Source organism: Anabrus simplex, chromosome 2 (genome assembly GCF_040414725.1).
Source record: "Anabrus simplex isolate iqAnaSimp1 chromosome 2, ASM4041472v1, whole genome shotgun sequence".
Lineage (NCBI taxonomy): Eukaryota > Metazoa > Arthropoda > Insecta > Orthoptera > Tettigoniidae > Anabrus > Anabrus simplex.
The window spans coordinates 153901177-153924802 of NC_090266.1; the positions used below are offsets into that span (position 1 = coordinate 153901177).

Sequence of the window (23626 nt, forward strand, 5' to 3'; positions counted from 1 at the left end):
GCCCTTGTATTTATCCTATTATGTGGCTTTGTATTATTAATTTAACAACTTTGTTGTTCAACAAAATTCTCACAACTTTTTCATAACATGAAGCAAAGGGGAAAATTAACTAAGGAGAAATAAGTAGTAATTCACCATAGAGTAAAAGACACACATCTTGAACAAGTAAACTGGGTTGACGTTGCATGACTTCCTTAGCTATCAATGTGGCACATGACCCAACTCGAAGCAAGGTCTTCTTTCCTCTCCATTCCCATCCTGGTTCAGGAGGTCGATGATCATAAATTTCCACAATGCATTTTTGAAGAAATGAATCAGCTGGACTGAGAACATGGTGGTCAACTAAAATTAATTCAAGTTGACCAGATTTATGGAGACTCTTTAAATCTAGATCACTCCTGCAAAAGAAGAAAATGTATATACAACCCAAGCTACGCAAAGGGAAGCAAAATGTCATAAATTTATCATTACTAGCCATACAATTATAATATTTTTATACAGTAAATTTTTAACTCACAAAAACATAATATGAAATCTAGATTTGAGTAGATGCTCTTCTCTACACAGGCGTGTCCACTATTGAAATAATGACCTCTTAGTTGACATTTATCCATACAGATGAATTTGCCTCCTTATGGAGTAATTGCATTGTTCTTTTAAAGGGAAACATAAAAAATTAAGGTCCTATATCATATAAGTAATAAATAAGGGGAGATAAAAAAGATTCCGCTTGACGGACGTATAATCAGGCAAAATCGCCGTGAGCATTGAGGCACTCATCCCACCAATGCACCAGGTTGAAGATGTGGTGAAGAAGTCCGTAACCGCCTGCATAGACACTTCAAGGCCTTTTTGAGAGGACTGAAGGCATGATAATCGCATGGGGAGAGATCAGGACTATAGGGTGGGTGCTAGAGTGTGCCCCACTTGAGTTGTTGTCCGTAATGGATGAGACTGGCCTCCTAGATCGTCCGGCGTCTTGTGTAGCTCACATGGCCGTATTTAACACACACACCTCAGCACAACACTATTACACACTAATCCCTTTGCCTAATTGTCCGTGCTTATATACCTGCATCGGAGTCACCTGCAGCAATGCCCTCAAATGGAAACATTTTGATCACGCCTTATATTATACCTCACAAACTCTATGGATGAAAATACAAAATCTATAACTCATTCAGAATGACAGACAGAATCTACCACTGGATGGCTGGATCAATTCGCCACGTCAACACACACAATACCAGCAGTCTAGCAACACACTGTTTGTGACATAAATGGAGCAGGTCCACACCCCAGAACCCATATTTTGGAGACAATACACAGCATTCAATCTAGTTTGAGTTTGTAATCATATCACAATTGTGGAAGGGGTGTTTAAACAGTATTATAACCTTAAGTAGCCTATTCTTTTTTTTTTTTTTTTGCTAGTTGCTTTACGTTGCACCGACACAGATAGGTCTGATGGCGACGATGGGACAGGAAAGGGCTAGGAGTGGGAAGGAAGCGGCCGTGGCCTTAATTAAGGTACAGCCCCAGCATTTGCCTGGTGTGAAAATGGGAAACCACAGAAAACCATTTTCAGGGCTGCCAACAGCGGGGTTTGAACCTACTATCTCCCGAATACTGGATACTGGCCGCACTTAAGCGACTGCAGAGTAGCCTATTCTGATATTGTGTTTTTTATATCATTGTGTAGTATATTTGTGTCATGAATTATGTTTTCTTTTGCAAGTATGCAGGTAGGAAAATATCAAAACAAAAGAGTATGTCCAAGAGCTCAACAAAGTAGTGATTGGAGCCCTTAAAAAAAAAAAACAAAAAAAAAAAAAAAAACAAGAACAGATCCAAGGAAAAGTTGCGAAGGACTTACGTTTTTCCAGACAAATTGTGAATGTTTCAAACTGAATTTATAATAAGAATGGAAACACAAGAAAATGTGCACAGATCTGGTTGACTAAGAAAAGTCACCCCTAAGGTTAAGAGACTGATAAGAAGAAAATGTGTAGCAGATCCACACATTACAGCAGTAGAAGGAATAATTGAATGGGTGCTCGCAAAAACGGGCTAACCAACATTTTGTCAGAACAGAGATAAATCAACTTTTGCAAATGCAAAAAAACAAAAATTATACCGTAAAAATAATATTTGTTTCATTATTTTATCTTGATGTAGTACCTTTAAATTATCAATACCATATATTGGAACTGTATTAAAAATGAAAAGTGCTTGGAAAAATAGGAATATAAAAAATGGAAGAAAATTGACTTCTGCGTTGACCTAGCTATAGTCAATAGTTTACCTTAATTAGTAACCAAACTTTATTTTATGTTCATACAATACAAAAAAGGTGTTTTATACAGTAAACTGGACATAAAGATGCCGGCTCCCGTGGTGCAGGGGTAGTGTGCCTGCCTCTTGCCCGGAGGCCCCGGGTTCGATTTCCAGCCAGGTCAGGGATTTTTCTCTCGACCTGAGGGTTGATTCGAGGTCCACTCAGCCTACGTGATTAGAATTGTGGAGTTATCTGACGGTGAGATGGCGGCTCCGGTCTCGAAAACCCAGAATAACGGCCGAGAGGAGGCGTCGCTCTGACCACACGACCCCTCGTAATCCGCAGGCCTTCAGGCTGAGTAGTGGTCGCTGGGCAGGCCAGAGCCCTTTCAAGGGCATAAGTGCCATGGGTTTTCTTAGACATAAAGATGCTTCAGACTTATTTTGAAGTATGACATAACTTTCCCTCATGTGACAATCATCAGCCATATGGGTCATATTCTAATGCATTGGAAAATGATTCCTCAGTCACCTCATGGCCATTGCCAGCTGTCAGTTCTCTGTAATACTGGTGATATACTGTAGGGACAGCAGCTTTGCTGGCTTTATTGGCCTTGTAACACTGTACTTTGGTGACAGCTGAACACTAGCAAGTGATGGCCGACCACCATTACTGTTCTTTTTGTGAAGGTCAACACAATCATATTCCTCAACAATACATATAAATATATAAAAAAATACTTAAATGGTACATCTTTCATAAATAGTTTGCCTGAAACTTTACTAATTAGTACTCTTTGCTTATTTACAGATACCATTCTCTTGGTTAATTTTTCTAGCAAAGGTTGAGTGCTCACAAACTTATCACTTGTCATTTTTACTACTTGAAATGGCTTTCTTACTCTAGCTCTTTTTACTAAATCCTTCCATTCATCTCACACAAAAACACAAGAAACACCCACAGCCTCTAGTATACATGGGGATAAGGTTAGCTAACCTACAAATACAGCAACACCATCTTTACTGCCTCCTCCTTAAACGTCTGTTAGCCCGATTTTGCAATAACGAAACTGGCCTAAATAAAAATGGCATAAAATTCAAAGCATTGTATCTCATCACACAGGATTGCTTCAGGTTGGCCCAACTCACAGAAGATACATTGAACCTTCCGCAGTTGATAGCAGCACATAATTCTTTTTTTTCCAAATTTGTTGGTTAGCCCGTTTTTGCGAGCACCCATTCAATTTACAAACTATAATGTTGAATTCTGTCTTACAACCATCAGAAGATACTTAGAAAAACATACTTTAATGGGCCGATGACCGAGCAAGAAAATACTAATATCAGCTAAAACAAGATGATCTGTCTAGCCTTTCCAGAAAAAATGGTCACTGGATAGAAAAGGAATGGAACAAAGTATTAGGGAGTCATGAAAGTAAGGTTAATTGACTTTCACTTTATGGTATTTACTATGTTGAACAACCAAACAATGCAAGAAGTAATGTTAAATACCAAACACCCACAGTAAAACATGGTGGTGGAAACAACAAGTTTTGGGTGCTTTTCAAGAGATGAAGTAGGTCTTTTGGTAACAGATAATGGCATCATGGACAAAATTATGTATACCAACATCCTCAAACAATTGTGTTGCCTTATGCCAGGAACTGGAGGATTTTGTACCAAGTCGATGATGATCCAAAACATAATTCACACCAAGCCAAAAGAGGTCTCTTAAGGAACAGCATTCTTGAGTAGCCTAGTCAAAGCCACAAAACACCATAGAATACTTATGGGGTGAAATAAAAGATAAGTGAAGACCAAAAATTACAAAAATAAGGATGTTTATTTCGAAGTGCTAAGGAAAGAATGGTCATTCCTCTGTCTTGTGTTGTGAAACTCAGACACAATTTCAGCTCACTATGTAGTAGTTACTCAAGCAAAAGGCTAAGCTACTAAATATTACATGATAGATGTAGACAAAATCAGCTCCACCTATGCAGTTGAAGAACAAAGCAAGTTTGCTTTATTGTTTGTTTTTTTTCTTTTTTTGCTAGTTGCTTTACGTCACACTGACACAGATAGGTCTTATGGCGACGATGGGACAGGAAAGGGCTAGGAGTGGGAAGGAAGCGGCCGTAGCCTTAATTAATGTACAGCCCCAGCATTTGCCTGGTGTGAAAATGGGAAACCACGGAAAACCATCTTCAGGGCTGCCGACAGTGGGGTTCGAACCTACTGTCTCCCAAATACTTGCTTTATTGTTGAATGAAGAGAAGCAACCAGGTGAACTGTGGAAATTAATCAAGAGACCCATCAATGAAGTAACCTCATTTTGTGTCCCATACAAGAAACCTTCAAAGTCAGCCAAATGGATTTCAGAAGCAACGATCAACATCACAGAAGAAAGAAGAAAGGCTAAAGCTGCAGGAAAAAGAGATGAGTTCAAACGGCTATATGCAGAATTACAGATAGAGGCCAGAAGAGACAAAGAAAAGTACTTCAAATAACAGTATTTGGCAACAGAAGGAAAAAAGAAAGGCTTCACTAGACAACTGTATGCTCACGTCAGGAGGGCTAGAGATACATTTGTTGCTTGTAACGTAACTATACAAGGAAATACTGCTCAAGAATTGCATGACGAACAGGCAACACGAAACCACTGGAAGGTACATAAGGCACAGCTGTATCATAGTGGCCTACCTGATCAATAGCCTGAAGGAAATGAGGAAATGGAACCTGATATCCTTGAAGGAGTCATATGGACAATGAAACAAGTAGCTTGTCATAAAGCACCAGGCACTGATGGAATTCCTGCAGAATTATTGAAGCCAGTACTACCATCAGTACTGATAACATTGTGTCAACTAATCTGGGAAAACCTGTGAACTGCCAAGGGAATGGAAACAATCAGAATTCATACCCATTCCAAACAAAAGTGACTCTAAAGATTGTTCCAACTATCGTATAATTGCTCTTATACCTCATGTCAATAAAATTCTCCTGAAATCTTGGAGAAACGTTTGGCAACAATTATTGGCAGAAAAATGCCAGAAGTACAAGTTGGTTTCCGAAAAGGTTGAGGTACAAGAGACCATACTGCAAATGGATAATGGAGAAAGCCCGAGAATATCAGAAAGATCTTGACTTATGCTCTGTTGATTACTCAAAAGCCTTTGATGTAAATGAACATGATAAGCTATGAAGCTGTTTGAAAGGTATGGGAACACCAGCACACCTGATCGGATTAATCGGATCGCTTTACACCAATCAAGAAGCAACCGTTAGAACACCACATGGGGACACAGATTGGTTCAACATCCAAAAATGAGCACAACAATGTTGTATCTTATTGCCTTTACTTTATAATATGTACGTAGAAGCTGTCATGAGGAAGGCTGGTCTGGATTGGTCGGGATTGGTGTGAAGATCGGCAGCGGAATTATTAACCACCTCACATATGCTGATGATACCACTCTTTTGGCAGAAAGTAAGGAGGACCTACATTATTTGGTATGGAAGATGAGGAACTAAAGTGAGAAGGCTGGGTTGTTTTTAGAAATCAAGAAGACAAAGATGGTGACAGCAGAAAACCCGCATATTGAGATTAAAATTTACAATGAGGAAATTAATGTAGTCAAGCACCTATGCATTTGAAGAACAAAACAAGTTTGCTTTATTGGTGAATGAAGAGAGGCAACCAGTTGAACTGTGGAAAGTAATCAAGATTATCTGGGCGACCAAGACTGTGATGGTTATGACATCAAACGTGACACCAGTATGCATATTGCCCGAAGAAAGCTGCAAGAAGAGCTGAATGGCGACACATAACATCTTCTTTGGCTCTAAAATGGATTGAGAAGGCGACTGCTCCCCTGAGACTAAACGGCGGTTGACGCTTGGAAGGAACGCAGTGATCAATATGAATAAAATATGGCAAAGCAGAAGCATCAGTAAAACAACTAAATGCAGACTGATCAGTGCCAGTCTTCCCCACTGTCACCTACGGATGCAAAACATGAACACTAAAGAAAGCTGACAGGAGATGGATGGCGATGTTTGCTGAGAATCAGAGAATCAGTCAGAATCAGTAATAAGAGCATCTTCAACCACTTGAAGCCAAAATATTATCCTACTTTGGCCACATAATGAGAAGCATTTCCCTCGAAAAGAATGTCATGCTAGGAATGATGGGAGGTAATAGAAGATCTGGAGGACCAAGATTGCGATGTTTATATGGCATCAAACGCGACACCAGTATGCCTATTGCCGAACTGAAGGAAGCTGCAAGAAGAGCTAAATGGCGACACATTATCCATGAGATAACCAAGAGTCGTATTCGACTGAGCGGAGGAAGGAAGGAAGGAAGGAAGGAAGGAAGAGGGGAGGAATATGAGGAATATGAAGATTTGTTAAAGACTCTGAGACAGTATGTCAAAATACTTTTGATGTCTTTCCTGTTTCCTGATATGGGCTCAGGGATGAGGCAAGATGAAATTTTATGGCACATTTTTACGGCCAAGGGACTGGTATTTGCTGTAAGACCATTATTGTAAACCATTATTATAGCCATACACCAGCGTGTAAACTAGAAATGCCTTTGGTCACAATGAGCACTAAATACTCTTAGCATCTTATCAAAAATGGCAATTAAGTTCATCTGGGAAGGACAGCTGAATCAGAAAGTGATGGAACCAACTAGAGGGAAGAATATTTTGGACTGGTAAAACCAGATGAGCTCTATAGTGAAACTGAAGTAATAGATGGTATTAGTGATCACGAAGCTGTTATTGTTTAGTTTAAAATAAATATGATAGAAAGGAAGAATTGATTATTTTAACCATGTTGGTTAATCCTGTCCAAATTGACTTATATTCAAATTTCTATAGAACACCTTCCCACCTTGTCAATACTTTACATATTTTATTACACTTAATTACCGTACATGTTTCGAGGGCTAATTACTCTCTTCTTCAGTGATGCCAAAATATCAATTAATCTTTGGACTTGGTATATTAGTACAAATAAACTTATCAACAGAACAATTATATATAAATCTTGAAATTGTTAAAATATTTCTTTGTGTGTCAACTTTTACTTACTTACTATGTCATTTATTACAAACTTTAAAATAGAAAATTTCAAATCATAAATGAATAAAATCTATTAAATTAGTCACTATATGCTAAAATTTTAAATTTGCTCTGCTCTTGGAACTTACATCTTTATTTACATCTAAAAAAGAAATAAAATGTTTCTTTGTGTCTAAATTTACCTTTACTTTGTCATTTAGTAAAATACTTTTTAAAAAAAAATCATTTTGTAAAATAAATAAATAACACTTATTAAGTTAATCACTATGTTGAACTTATAATATTTTCTGCTCTCTTCTTGAAAATTTCTCCTTTCCTTAAGTCTGCTATATTTATGAGACCTCTCACATAAATCGGAATTTCCTCCTCTTAATCCCGTCCGACCATGCTAGCCATTTTAACTGTCCAATTCTTCAGTTTCAACTTGTTACCAAATTAAAATGACATTACACTGGTCTGAACCAAACAATATGTCCTCGCTTGCTGTCAATGACCTTACGGGGCGAGCTGCTACTACGCTGCCGGTTATGTAATGACCATGCTAAGCGTCAAATTCTTCAGTTTCAACTGGTTACCAAATTTATCCACAAACGAAATATCATTACTCTAGTTTGAATCAAACAAACATGTCACCATGACACATACCAATCCTTGACAAGACAAATGTAGACCACTCCAACACACTCCAGAGTTAAACAAAAATGTGAAATGGTGGCCAGTTCAAAGCCAAAACCATTTTTAACACTGTAATTTATAGTAAATAAACAAACTGTGTAAGCGTAACATGTTTTGAAACATTGTTTAAATCATGTGAAATATCTTAAATTTAGGTGTATTACTACAAATTGTTGGATAGGCCCTCTATTTTAATATTGCAGTTTAACTGGCCATTTTGTTATCCAAACAAGGATTTTAGGGTATCCACTGTACTTTGAAAAGCAAGCTTGGAATTTTATGTGACTGTTGATATAATGATCACAGCCTCTGGAATGTGAGCTTTCATTTCAAAAAATTGGACATGAGTTGGCTAGAATGCAATCCCTGGCTGTCTCAGTGAGAAGCTAATGATGGCTATCACAAAGCCCTCAATCACTCTACCACAACTGAGAGAACTACAGAGGAAGAGAGGGACAGGAACAAGGAATAATGGAATGCAACGAAGAGACAGGAGGACTATTGTGAAAAGTTAGCAAGCACACATTTCTGTCATCTGGTTAAAAGCTACTCTTCGATGTAAAATACTAATTGAATGAAAAGACTTTCGATAATTACAGATACTTAGTTTTGGTAAATATTTTTAAAATGAACGTGGACGGAATTTGATACTAGATACTCATTTCAAAAACTAAATGCTAACACTGAATGGTCCATAAGAAAATAGTTAATGAAGAATGATATAATGGTTACAACATATAGTCCTGAAACTTTGTAATGTGTCACTTCATAACAGAATTCATTCGCTTCTAAAGTATATCTGTTATTCATGGTAAAACAAACAAAATACACTTTATGAACACAAGAGAGTTGTTAACATGATTAATTTTTATATTACCTGCTTAGGAGAAGATCAACAGGAACTTGATTTTTTTTCATCCAAAAAATAACTTCTGTCTTCATGCAAAGATCTGATTTCATGATATTTAAGAGAGGAAACACTGCTGTATTATTCTTTCCAGCCAGTTTTGCCTCTTCATGACATAATAATGCATATACTAAGGCAGAAACTGCAGAATCCAAATCGCAGGTTGGGTTTCCCATAACAACTTGAACTTGCTTAAATTTCTCAAGCTGTGCCTGGAATATACAAAATAACATAGGCTAGATGATGGTCAAAAGAAATAATAACAATTGGATATTAGAGAAAGAGTTGCTAATGTAAAACAAATATATTTTTATTTTAAACAGTTACACTTTCTAGCATTGAATTACAATGAATTTGTAAGTGAGCCACTTCTAACATATGTTCCTGCAGTGACTCTAGTGACCCTCCTGAGGTCTTGTTGCAGTTCTCTGGCAGTTGCTGAATGACGCCGCAAAGCACAGATGGTCAGATATCGGTCATCATGTGGAGTTGTCATGCGTCCATGACCTTATCCAACCCTCCTTGTGAACTGGCCTGTCTTACTGTAGCGATTCCACAAGTGTTGAATAACTGACGGAGAGACACTGAGATCCACAGCAACACGACGAAAAGTCCATCCTTTGTGGATCAAAAGTGACGGCCCTTGCGACTTGAACCTCATTAAGATGTCTCATGGGATGTGCTGGTTTACGTACAACATGCTCAGATGATCGCAGTAGTCTTTGTACCTCACAAGGACACATGGACGCACCGCTATTCACTTTGTTTTGAGGGGTCACCTGACAATTTAATGCATGGCTATGCCTAAAGATGGAGTATAGCTTTGATTTGACATACCCTCAGTAGCTAAGGTATCAAGGCATGCTGTACGACCATTGGAACTCCATCTACCAAATTAACGTTCACATAACAGACATTACAAAACATGTTCCCCTAATTTTTTTGAACTGTGTGTAAACTCTTAACTTTTTTTTTTTTTTTTACAAGGTCAGAGCATTTAAGCAAGCTTCCGACCTATGGGAGTAACGGAGTCCCACTCCCATTTGTCAAGCGAGGGACACCTTGGAAACAACTTGGCGAATGAAATGGAATTCGATGGGGAGATCTCAACATTAATGGGGCTGAGGCAGCAAAGGGGGTGCATCTGGATGTGCTAGAAGTAAGTGATATTCGGGTAAGGGAAGATAACGAGGAAGAGACAGGAGATTATAAAGTGTACTTGACGGGTGTTAGAAAGGCAAGAGCAGAGTCTGGAGTAGGGCTGTTTATCAAGAATACTATTGCACGCAACATAGTTTTTATTAGGCACATAAATGAGCGAATGATGTGGGTAGATTTGGCAGTTGGAGGAATTAGGATGAAAATTGTCTCAGTGTATTCACCATGTGAGAGTGCAGATGAGGATGAAGTTGACAAGTTTTATGAAGCATTGAGTGACATCGTAGTCAGGGTCAACAGCAAGGATAGAATAGTGCTAATGGGCGATTTCAATGTGAGAGCTGGAAATAGAACTGAAGGATACAAAAGGGTGATTTGTAAATGTGGAGAAGATATGGAAGGTAATGGGAATGGGAAGCGTTTGCTGGACTTCTGTGCCAGCAGGTTTAGCAGGTGAGGGAGAGCAGGAGGGGAATGGATGGGTGAGGAAAGTTGGAGCTTCTCTGTAAGTCTGTATTTATTATAATATATAGGGTTAATTATATCAAATACAATATTTGGTTTCTCAGAGATTTCAATGAAGTTCAAAAAATTAAGTTCACAGAAGTAAACCATAATTTATTTTCATCGATAACAAATGTTAAAAACATTTCAGCTCTTTAGGCCTTTTCAATCGTGAAATTACCAGCATTTCACCCCAGTGTAGAAGTGGCTCATCAGTTGGTAATTTCACGGCTGAAAAGGCCTAAAGAGGTGAAACTTTTTAAACATTTGCAATAGATGAAATGAAATTATGGTTTCCTTCTGTGAACTTAATTTTTGATATAAAGGCCAAAGGCAGGCATTTATACAAGTGGAGGCACATGCTTCTCCTAGTGCACCATCACTGCATTGTCCTACATAAGAGGCTTGCACATGCTGCACGTAGCGGTGGGCATTTAACGTGCCTTGAATACGCACTAGAGGTGACGTGGAATCATACGTAATAGCGCCCCAAACCATGATGCCGCGTTGTCTAGCGGTAGGGCGCTCCACAGTTACTGCCGGATTTGACCTTTCTCCACGCCGACGCCACACTCATCTGCGGTGACTATCAGTGACAGAACAGAAGCGTGACTCATCGGAGAACACGACGTTCCGCCATTCCCTCATCCAAGTCGCTCTAGCCCGGCACCATGCCAGGCGTGCACGTCTATGCTGTGGAGTCAATGGTAGTCTTCTGAGCGGACGCCGGGAGTGCAGGCCTCCTTCAACCAATCGACGGGAAATTGTTCTGGTCGATATTGGAACAGCCAGGGTGTCTTGCACATGCTGAAGAATGGCGGTTGACGTGGCGTGCGGGGCTGCCACCGCTTGGCGGCGGATGCGCCGATCCTCGCGTGCTGACGTCACTTGGGTTGCGCCTGGACCCTTCGCACGTGCCACATGTCCCTGCGCCAACCATCTTCGCCACAGGCGCTGCACCGTGGACACATCCCTATGGGTATCGGCTGCGATTTGACGAAGCGACCAACCTGCCCTTCTCAGCCCGATCACCATACCCCTCGTAAAGTCGTCTGTCTGCTGGAAATGCCTCCGTTGACGGCGGCCTGGCATTCTTAGCTATACACGTGTCCTGTGGCACATGACAACACGTTCTACAATGACTGTCGGCTGAGAAATCACGGTACGAAGTGGGCCATTCGCCAACGCCGTGTCCTATTTATCGTTCGCTACGTGCGCAGCACAGCGGCGCATTTCACATCATGAGCATACCTCAGTGACGTCAGTCTACCCTGCAATTGGCATAAAGTTCTGACCACTCCTACTTGGTGTTGATTTTGCTCTGTCAGTCAGAGTATTTATAAATTTGATTAAATTTTGTCTGATAGGAGAACTTTTGTTCATCTCTCATTCTGGCAGCATATAAACAGTGTGTGTAAAACTTGTTTGTAAACATTTTTTAATGTCTCCTTCCAGTGTATGTTTAACTACAGATCCTTGGACATCTAGGAACACAGACAGTTACCTAGCTGTCACTGCACATTTCATAAATGACGATTTTGAAATTTTAGTTTTGGGAATGTAAATACAGTAGGTCATAAAAAAATTTCTTGGAATAGATAAGAATGTGACAATCTGGTGAAAGGGACTGAGGGATTGGGGAAAGCAAGATAGAGATATAGCACTGGAGCGCTGTCCAACCAGCAGCCCTCGGACTGACATTTTGTGGCCTGCGATGCACTAGAAAAGTTTGAAATTTATGCACAAGTTCTTTATGCATGATTGATATTATGTTGTATATGCTGAGGATTTTACACAGAATGTCCGATATAATATTTTAGTGTAACAATAAGTGATAATGAAATAGCTGCACTGACTTGTGAGCATAAACTAACTGCTTGCGTTGGAATGTCACACGTGGTTTCTTTGTTAGTTGCAGTGCACTGCAGTTGCTTGTTGTTAGCTAAGCAGCTCAGTCTTTAGTAGTTTTGTGACCGTGTTGTGTTAACAACGTTAGTTTGAATACTAAATTGGTGAAGTTAACAAGATGAGTAGCTCTTCAGAAAAAAAGATGGAAAACTAAAGAAGGAAATCGGTCATACCAATTACCTCAAATGGTGACCAGCGAACAGACCCTCTAACTAACAACAGAGAGAAGAAAGACGTCACTTTCTTCAAGCTATTGAATAAAACTCAATCTCCTTTACTCCGTTTGAATTTATTTAAAATTACACTTGTTTCTAAGCCTCTGTACTGAATCAATCAATCAATCAATCAATCTGCATTTAGGGCTATCGCCCAGATGGCAGAGTCCCTATCAATTCTTTACCTACGCTTTTCCTAAACATATTCAATGATCTTGCAAATTTATTGAATATTTCCCTCGATAATTTATTCCAATCTCTTATGCCTCATCCTGCAAATGGAAATTTGTACAATTTGCCTTCTGGAGTTCCAAATTTATCTTCATATTATGATCTTATCTTCTTTCAAAAGCTCCACTCAAGCTTATTTGTCTACTTATGTCATTCCACGCCAACTCATCACTGCCAGCTTGAAATATACCACATATAATACAGATGTTGATTCCTATAGGAAATCTGATATGCTTGTCCCGAATGAGTAAATTTATAATACCAATATAGTTGGTCCATTATTGGACATTATAAATTTTCCAGCTAAATCATTCCTGGTTGCCAGTGTTTCGCTTGGCACACTGGGGTGAGTTAGCTGGAAGATTTATAATATCCAATAATGGGCCAACTATATTGGTATTATAAATTTACTCATTCGGGACAAATATTTTCGGTTCCCTACGGGAATCAACATCTGTATTATCTGATGGCCAGGCAAGCATAATTTTTTGAAAATGAGACAAAGTCTCTCATAGTGCATTGGCACTGCCGGTGGCTACAAGTCACCTACGCAGTGGCCTCCACGGTATGCACTAGCCATGTGTCTTGGTAGGTGTGCTATTTACCAACTGATGAGCCCAACTTGACACACTGGGGCGAAACACTGGCAACCAGGAATGAGAGCTGGAAAATTTATAATGTCCAATAACAGACCAACTATGTTGGTATTACATACCACATAGTGGAGCATCTCGTTTCCTTACTCCCAAGTCTTCCCAGCCCAAAGTTTGCAACATATTAGTAACACTACTCCTTTATCGCAAATCACCCACAACAAACCATGCTGCTTTCCTTTGAATTTTTTCTGGTTCTCATATCAAGTAGTCCTGGTGAGGGTCCCATACACTGGAACCATACTCTAACTGCGGTGTTGCCAGAAACTTTTACGCCCTCTCCTTTACATCCATACTACAACCTTTAAATACTCTCATAACCATGTGAAGAGATCTATAACCTTTCTTAACAACCTCGTTAATATGATTACCCCAATGAAGATCATTGCTTATATTAACACCTAGGTACTTACAGTGTTCCCCATGAGGTATTATCACCCCATCAACACAATAATTAAAACTGAGAGGACTATTCCTCTTCGTGAAACTTACAACTTTACTTTTCATACCATTGCTGTCCATCTCACAACACTGTTTAAGTCCCCCTGCAGTTGCGAACATTCCTGAAACTCATTTACTACTCTATACAGTACAAAGTCATCCGCTAATAGCCTCATCTGTGATTCCCGTTCTTTACTAATATCACTTACATATATACGACAACATGAAGGTCCAATAATACTGACCTGCAGGATCACCATCTCAATTATTGTAGGGTCACATAACTTGTCACATATCCTAATTCTCTCAGTTTTATTTTCTAGAAATGTAGCCACCCATTCAACCACTCTTTTATCTAGTCCAACAGCCATCATTTTTGTCAGTAATCTCTCATGATCTACCCTATCAAAAGCCCTGGATACGTCAATAGCAATACAGCCCATCTGACCTCCTGAATCTAAAATATTTGCTATACCTTACTGGAATCCTACATGATGAGCTTCACTGGAATAACCTTTCCTAAACACAAACTGCCTTCTATCAAACCAGTCAGTAATTTTGCAAAAGTGTCTAATATAATCAGAAAGAATGCTTTCCCAGAGCTTACAAACAACACATCACGTTGACTGGCTTGTAATTACCTGCTTTACGTTTGTCACCCTTTCCCTTGTACACTGAGGCTAATATTGCAACTCTCCATTCATTTGGTATCACTGCTACATGCAAACAGTAATAAAACAAGTATTTTAAATATGGCACTATATCCCAACCCATAGTCTTTAAAATATCCCCGGAAATCTTATCAATCTCAGCTGCCTTTCTAGCTTTCAACTTCCATTTCTTTTTATAAATGTCTTTATTATGACAGGTAAATTTCAGAATTCCACCAGTATTCACTACCCTTACATACTGCTGACGGAATACTCCTGCCTTCCGTAAGTCCTTGCATATGCACTCCCCTTATTCATTAACGATCCCCGGAATGTCCTTCCTGGAACCTGTTTCTGCCTTAAAGTATCTATACATATGCCTATATCTCCACTGCTCCCAAAAAATTTATATGGTTGCCATCGTGTTATCCTTAGCTGACCTTTTTTTGCTTTAAAAAAAATTCAATTTCCTAGTGAACTCTTTCAATCTCTCCTTATTCCCACAACCATTTCTTTCTAATCTGCACTTCCTTCTTAATCTCTTTATTTCCCCGTTACAATATAGTGGGTCCTTACTATTCCTTACCATTTTTAAAGGTACGGTACATACCTCTTTTCACACTCCCTCAACAATTGCTTTAAACCCATCCCTTAGGCTGTTTACATTTTCCATTGATCATAGTTACTTTTTAAATATTTCTCCAATCCCTTCTTATAAGCCATATGGTATTGCCTAATAGTCTTACCTTTATGACATTCCTTTCTAACACATTTATTTTTAACCACAACAAAGACAGCTTCATGATTACTTATACCATCTATCACTTCAGTTTCCCTATAGAGCTCATATGGTTTTATCACCACAACATCTAGAATATTTTTCCCTCTATAATTACTCATTCACCAGTTGTTGGTCATGCTTTCTGTTGTTCGCATTCCCTTCCCAGTCAACATTTGGCAAGTTCAGATCACCCCCACTACAATAACGTTCCTTTCCTTGCCATTCCCCACACAGCTGATTATCTTATCAAATAATTCTGCATCAGTGTCAGTCTTACCAGGTCAGTACACCATAAAAAAACATAAAGTTCTCTAGTTTCTTTAGAAATGAGTCTTACACCTAGAATTTCATGTTTCTCATACTTAACTTTTTCGTAGCTTACAAATTCTTCTTCCACCAGTGTAAATACCCTCCCCCCACCACCTATCGTTCCTAAACTGTCTCTACTACAAACACTCCAGTTCCGTGAGAAAACTTCCACATCCATATTATCACTTCTCAGACATGACTCAATTCCTATTACAATATCAGGTAAATATACATACATACATACATACATACATTATCATTATAGACTGTTATGCCTTTCAGCGCTCAGTCTGCAAGCCTCTGTGAATTTACTAAACATCGCCACAATCCTCGATTTTCAACTAGTGTTGTGGCCTCATTTAGTTCTATACCTCTTATCCTTAAATCGTTAGCAACCGAGTCTAACCATCGTCATCTTGGTCTACCTCTATTTCTCTTACCCTCCATAGCAGAGTCCATTATTCTCCTAGGTAACCTATCCTCCTCCATTCGCCTCACATGACCCCACCACCGAAGCTGGTTTATGCGTACAGCTTCATCCATCGAGTTCATTCCTAAATTAGCCTTTATATCCTCATTCCGAGTACCCTCCTGCCATTGTTCCCACCTGTTTGTACCAGCAATCATTCTTGCTACTTTCATGTCTGTTACTTCTAACTTATGAATAAGATATCCTGAGTCCACCCAGCTTTCGCTCCCGTAAAGCAAAGTTGGTCTGAAAACAGACCGATGTAACGATAGTTTCGTCTGGGAGCTGGCTTCCTTCTTACAGAATACTGTTGATCGGAACTGCGAGCTCACTGCATTAGCTTTACGACACCTTGATTCAATCTCGCTTACTATATTACCATCCTGGGAGAATACACAACCTAAATACTTGAAATTATCGACCTGTTCTAGCTTTGTATCACCAATCTGACATTCAATTCTGTTGAATTTCTTACCTACTGACATCAATTTAGTCTTCGAGAGGCTAATTTTCATACCATACTCATTGCACCTATTTTCAAGTTCCAAGATATTAGACTGCAGGCTTTCGGCACAATCTGCCCTTAAGACCAAGTCGTCAGCATAGGCCAGAGTGCTTATTACATTTCCACCTAACTGAATCCCTCCCTGCCATTTTATACCTTTCAGCAGATGATCCATGTAAACTACGAACAGCAAAGGTGAAAGATTACAGCCTTGTCTAACCCCTGTAAGTACCCTGAACCAAGAACTCATTCTACCATCAATTCGCACTGAAGCCCAATTGTCAACATAAATACCTTTGATTGATTTTAATAATCTACCTTTAATTCCATAGTCCCCCAGTATAGCGAACATCTTCTCCTTCGGTACCCTGTCGTATGGTTCCTCTAGATCTACGAAACATAAACACAACTGCCTATTCCTCTCGTAGCATTTTTCAATTACCTGGCGCATACTGAAAATCTGATCCTGACAGCCTCTCTGTGGTCTGAAACCACACTAGGTTTCATCCAACTTCCTCTCAACGACTGATCGCACCCTCCATTCCAAGATGCCAGTGAATACTTTGCCTGGTATACTAATCAATGAGATACCTCGATAGTTATTGCAATCCTTCTTGTTCCCTTGCTTATAGATAGGTGCAATTACTGCTTTTGTCCAATCTGAAGGTACCTTACCAACAATCCATGCTAATTTTACTACTCTATGAAGCCATTTCATCCCTGCCTTCCCACTATACTTCACCATTTCAGGTCTAATTTCATCTATTCCTGCTGCTTTATGACAATGGAGTTTATTGACCATCCTTTCCACTTCCTCTAGCATAATTTCACCAACATCATTTTCCTCCTCCTCATGAGCTTGGCTGTTTGCAACACCACAAGGATGATTTCCTTTTACATTGAGAAGATGTTCAAAATATTCCCTCCACCTCTCCAGCGATTCCCTGGGATCTATTATGAGTTCACCTGAATTACTGAAAACACTGTTCATTTCCTTTTTCCCTCCCTTCCTAAGATTCTTTATTACTGTCCAGAAAGGTTTCCCTGCTGCTTGACCTAGGCTTTCCAGGTTGTTACCAAAATCTTCCCATGACTTCTTTTTGGATTCAACAACTATTTGTTTCGCTCTCTTTCTTTCATCTACGTACAAATCCCTGTCTGCCTCGGCCCTTGTTTGGAGCCATTTCTGATAAACCTTCTTTTTACGTTTACAAGCTGCTCTCACTTCATCATTCCAATAAGATGTTCGCCTTTTCCCATCCTTACACACAGTTGTTCCTAGACATTCCCTTGCTGTTTCTACTATAGCATCCCTGTATGCCCCCCATTCACTTTCTATATCCTGAAACTGCTTACTGTCTACTGTTCGAAACTTCTCACTAATCATATCCATGTATTTCTGTCTAATTTCCTCGTCCTGGAGATTTTCTACCCTTATTCGTTTACAGACAGATTTCACTTTCTCTATCCTAGGCCTAGAGGTACTTAGTTCACTACAGATCAGATAGTGGTCTGTATCATCGAAAAATCCGCGGAAAACTCGTACATTCCTAACAGATTTCCTGAATTCGAAGTCTGTTAAGATATAATCTATTATGGATCTGGTACCCCTAGCCTCCCATGTGTAGCGGTGAATAGCCTTATGCTTGAAGAATGTAGTATTCGTAACAGCTAAATCCATACTAGCACAGAAGTCCAGCAAACGCTTGCCATTCCCATTAGGTTCCATATCTTCCCCACATTTACCAATCACCCTTTCGTATCCTTCAGTTCTATTCCCAACTCTCGCACTGAAATCGCCCATTAGCACTATTCTATCCTTGCTGTTGACCCTGACCACGATGTCACTCAATGCTTCATAAAACTTGTCAACTTCATCCTCATCTGCACCCTTACATGGTGAATACACGGACACAATTCTAGTCCTAATTCCTGCAACTGACAAATCTACCCACATCATTCGCTCATTTATGTGCCTAACAGAAACTATATTGCGTGCAATGGTATTCCTGATAAAGAGCCCTACCCCAGACTCTGCCCTTCCCTTTCTAACACCCGTCAAGTACACTTTATAATCTCCTATCTCTTCCTCGTTATCTCCCCTTACCCGAATATCACTTACTCCTAGCACATCCAAATGCATCCTCTTTGCTGACTCAGCCAGTTCTACTTTCTTTCTTCCATAAGCCCCATTAATATTGATAGCTCCCCATCGAATTCCATTTTGTTCGCCAAGTTGTTTCCAAGGAGTCCCTCGCCTGTCAAATTGGAGTGGGACTCCGATACTCTCATAGGTCCGAGGCTTGCTTAAAGTGTTCTGAGCTCGGTAAATTCATGAAGCAGGATGCTACCCTACTTGCACATAGTCCAAGTGAGGATCTCTCCTATAACGGGTTATGGACCTCCGGTGAATTGTATAGTCCTAGCCGCCTGAGCACAAGGAGGGCCACGACTCAGAATAAGTCCGAGATGCCCACTCCCGTTCCATAGCAACTGGTATCCCGACTCTCAGGACCACTTAATAGGCCACTCAGCCGTTGCCCATGGTTCACGAACTAGGACGTGACTACAGTAATCCACAAACATGTACCTATCAAATTACTTAATACTATCCCTTTCTTTACAATACTCTACAGTTTAACACTAACAATTTTATGTCATCCTTACTCGACTTAATTCTTCCTCTACCATCATCACCGTTCCCTGGTCCAACCAGTTTTCCTGAATGTACCTTCCTGTAACTCTTCTAAACAAACTCCCTAACTTATATGTACCATTGCGGTTTGAGTGACAACCATCCGAGTGTAGATCCTTATCTCCTACCCATCCATTAGGATCTACAAATCTCACTCCTGATTTCCCACATACCCATTCGATAGTCTCATTTAAATCCTCCGTCACCCTGCATTCAGTATCCTTCCCATTGATAATCTCTGGTTCCTTAAACTTCTTCCGTGTTGCCGTAACCAGATCCCAAACATCCCGAACTATGTTAGTACCTATTCCTGCTTGCCTTGCGTTATTGGTACCAACATGGGAAATTACCACCTTCTTACCCTCCTCCTTCTCTTCTATTTTTCTCAACATCTACCTTAAACTAATTCCTGGATAACACTCTACCATGGTGCCCTTTCCTCCTCATACTTTCCCCACATGCCTGACAATGGAGTCAGCGGCCTATCCAAAATATTCAAATCGCTTAATTGTTGTATGAAAAGCAAAACTAAATTTTGAATCAGGAAAAGTTGGAACAATCGCAAATTAATTTAATAGTACTAAATGTCTTCATTGCTTTATAACATTTCTAGAATAATTTTTTTGGCCGTGCGTATAGGGGCGCGTGGCTGTGAGCTTGTATCCAGGAGATAGTGGGTTTGAATCCCACTGTCGGCAGCCCTGAAGATGGTTTTCCGTGGTTTCCCATTTTCAGCAGGCAAATGCTGGGGCTGTACCTTAATTAAGGCCACGGCCGCTTCCTTCCAACTCCTAGGCCTTTCCTATCCCATCATCGCCATAAGACCTATCTGTGTCGGTGCAATGTAAAGCCACTGGCAAAAATAATTTTTAAAATGTCACATTATTAATTTCCAGCTCGCACACTTTCTCTAGGTTGCAATCTAGCCATTGCTTAACTTAAAGTTGGACAGCAATGTAATACTGCTATTTACATGTTTAGTAAAATGTGGTTATGGGCTGCACGTATAGCAAACGTTCCTCTCAAAAGCTGACCTGTAACTTGTATTAAGTTGCTTTTATATCCTAATACTCCAACCTAATAATACAATAATACAACAGAGATACAGGAACACGATACCAGAACGTAATCATTTGTCCCATCCCTACTAGGTATTATAAGAAAAATCTTCATTGGGGTAATCATTTTAACCAGGTTGTAAATAAAGGTTACAAATTTCTTTATATGGTTATGAGGGTATTCAGGCATTGCAGTTTGGATGCATAGGAAAGAGCATATATGACCCCCATTAGAATTAGGTTCCAGTATACGGGAACCTCACCAAGATTACTCATTTTGAGAGCTAGAAAAAATCCAAAGGAAAGAAGTACAACTTGTTGCAGGTGATTTTAGACAAGAGTTTTTTTTCTTTCTTTTGCTACCTGCTTGACGTCACACTAAGACATCGGAGGTTATTGGCAACGTAAGGGTGGAAAAGGCCTAGGATTGGGAAGGTAGCAGCTGTAGCCTTAATTAAGGTACAGTCCCAACATTTGCTTGTTGTGAAAATGGAAAACCATGGAAAATTATTTTCAAGGGCTGCCAAAGGTAGGAGTCAAACCCACTACCTCCTGAATGCAAGCTCACAGCTACGTGACCCTAAGCGCATGGCTAACTTGCTCGGTGGACAAAAGAGGTTTCATTGTTTTTTTACATTTGGCTTTAAGTCGCACTGACAAAGATAGGTCTTTTGGCAACGATGGGACGGGAATGGGCTAGGAGCGGGAAGGAAGTGGCCATGGCCTTAATTAAATTGTGAAAATGAGAAACCAAGGAAAACCATCTTCAGGACTGCTGACAGTGGGGTTCGAACCCATTATTCCTTGATTTGCAAGCTCACAGCTGAATGCTCTTAACCGCATGGACAACTCGCTCGGTGGACAAAAATGTTGCTAACTTTGGGCTGGGAAGACTTGGGAGTAAGGAGACGAACTGCTCAACTAAGTGGTACGTTCTGAGCTGTCGGCACAGAGATAGCGTGGGATGACAGCAGCGACCATTGACAAGTAAGCTTGAATAGGGTTTTTGGAAGAAGGAAGATAAAGTTGGAAATCACAAGGACAAATTGGGACAAATATTCGTTTATAGAAAGATGAATTAAGGATTGGAACAATTTACTAAGCGAGATGATCAATAACTTTACTACTTCTTTAAAATCACTTAAGACTAGGTAAACAACTGATGGGCAATCTGCTGTCTGGCAGATTAGTGGTGATTGATTCTTGTGCATGGCAAGTTTCCAATGTTCTGATATGAACAATTGTAATATATTTCTCCTGCACTGAAAGGGTTTCAATAACTAGAATTCAAGGAAAATGCAGTCTTTTTAATGAAAACTTAACGAAGTTTGAGAAACAAATTTTCACAAAGGCAAGCCTGCATGCTTGTAGTTTTACTCAATTGTTGATATCGTGACCACTATGATCATTTCTATGTCTAGTACCATCGAGATTTTTGTACTAGAATAACAAAATAAAGTTGGAACTAGTTAACCATGGATTTCCCATCTTGGAAAGTAATCATCGTATACACTGCTCCATACGCTACAGTACTTGATACTGTACCATTGGCATAGATCATTTACTAAAAACTGACCTAACCTATCTCGACCTAAATTACGTCAGCCAATAGGCGATAAAATAAAATGGGTGAATATAAATAGCAATCAAGATTTAGGCTAGGTGTATTCAGAGCTCATATTCCATCAGTTTCAGAGTAGAGAATAAAATATCCACGTCTGATTCCAAACAGTACAACCACTACTGTCCATTTGTCGTGGCGTGTGTTGTGCTCGGTTAGGTGTTACAAACTTCCATCGGAAAATAATTGCTTGCCTAATGAAGATTATGTAAAACGAAGTATTGATTCAAATTCGGTCAATTGACCTAGCACCTCCCTCCCAACCAAAAGTAACCGCATAAATAATGAAAAACTTCGTAACACTTACTGTACACCTTAAAACGAAAGGATAAGAATACAATTAATTCAAGTACCTTGGCATTACTGCAAAATTCCAGGAAGGATTTCACTAATGAACAAGCTTTCTCCATTGAAGAACCTCTAAACCTAAATGTTACATTAGGAAATTATACACCGTAGACATTTCTTAGCTGTTAATGTACTGTAATAACTGTTATCCCTGACAAAAGCTAAACGTCAAAGAAAATTTGAACCAACCCCATTTTCATCTAACGGAAGAGGTTAAGTAAGTGTAATTGCGATTACAATACTGTACAGTTACCCCTAATCAAAAGAGTGTGCCGCTAATTACAAGTGCTACAAGCCGATAATGTCGACTGCAATTTCTCGCAGAAAATGAAAAGAAGGAAATCTGTCACAGAAACGAAGACATCATTCTGTTCTGTAACATTTCTCCACTCCTACCCACCACGCGCAGAATACGTGAATACAATACAGTATATGTGTACTCAGGCAGTAATACTGAGTGATATAGAGTTTGCCGTCTGCGCTCTTATCGCCGATTATGATGATAATAAACCTACAAAATAAAAATAAAAATCATGCATTCAAGGTTACGAATGCTATAAATGGCAGCGTGGAGCTATCGTATGTGGTGGTATGTGGCACGATGTGGCACTCGTGAACTTAATCAGCGACAGTCACCTGTTGTTCATCTCCATAGCAACAAAGCCTTTTAAAAAGTACAATTTAAACATTGTGTTTTAGTTGTGATTTAGAATAAAGAAATTGTCCCGAAACTGTTGGAATATGACTGGATTTTTTGTTAATTTTGTGGTCAAGAGAAAATTCTCAACAGGCAAGGTAAAGTAACAAGATTTATTGATGCCTGCTTGTATTGACTTTTAATTTGTCAGTCAGTTTTAATGATATTTCAGAATAGATAAATGAAAGTAGAAGGAACTATACCAGGTAATTTTTGTTTGCATGTATATTATGGTACATAGGCTAGATAGATGGGCGTATGTTTACTTCTATAGAAATTGTCACTGAATCCTTGAACCTGAAGGACTGGTAGTCATCCCTGGGTTGGCTTACCTTAAAACATGTTTCTGTTCTGTTTCAATATGCCCACTTCCCATGAAAGTAACATCGTTTGGGACTTTAACTGAGTTGGAGATAAATGAATTGATTATTTTT

The 23626-nt window shown here is 39.5% G+C and overlaps 2 protein-coding genes across 2 annotated transcripts in view; one reads left to right on the top strand and one right to left on the bottom strand.

Moving 5' to 3' along the window:
- pn (exopolyphosphatase prune) overlaps positions 1-22895 on the bottom strand; it is an 81230-nt gene extending 58335 nt beyond the window's left edge. The window contains exons 1-3 of the mRNA XM_067140397.2: positions 22501-22895; positions 8920-9161; positions 136-398 (exon numbers count right to left, since the gene is read on the bottom strand). Of these exons, the coding sequence (XP_066996498.2) occupies positions 136-398; positions 8920-9161; positions 22501-22557 (562 nt within the window). The 5' untranslated portion in view covers positions 22558-22895. The remainder of the gene's footprint in view (positions 1-135; positions 399-8919; positions 9162-22500) is intronic.
- Positions 22896-23037: 142 nt separating this feature from the next.
- LOC136863946 (cytosolic 10-formyltetrahydrofolate dehydrogenase) overlaps positions 23038-23626 on the top strand; it is a 234936-nt gene continuing 234347 nt past the window's right edge. The window contains exon 1 of the mRNA XM_067140396.2: positions 23038-23290. Coding sequence (XP_066996497.2) covers positions 23237-23290 — 54 coding nt within the window. The 5' untranslated portion in view covers positions 23038-23236. The remainder of the gene's footprint in view (positions 23291-23626) is intronic.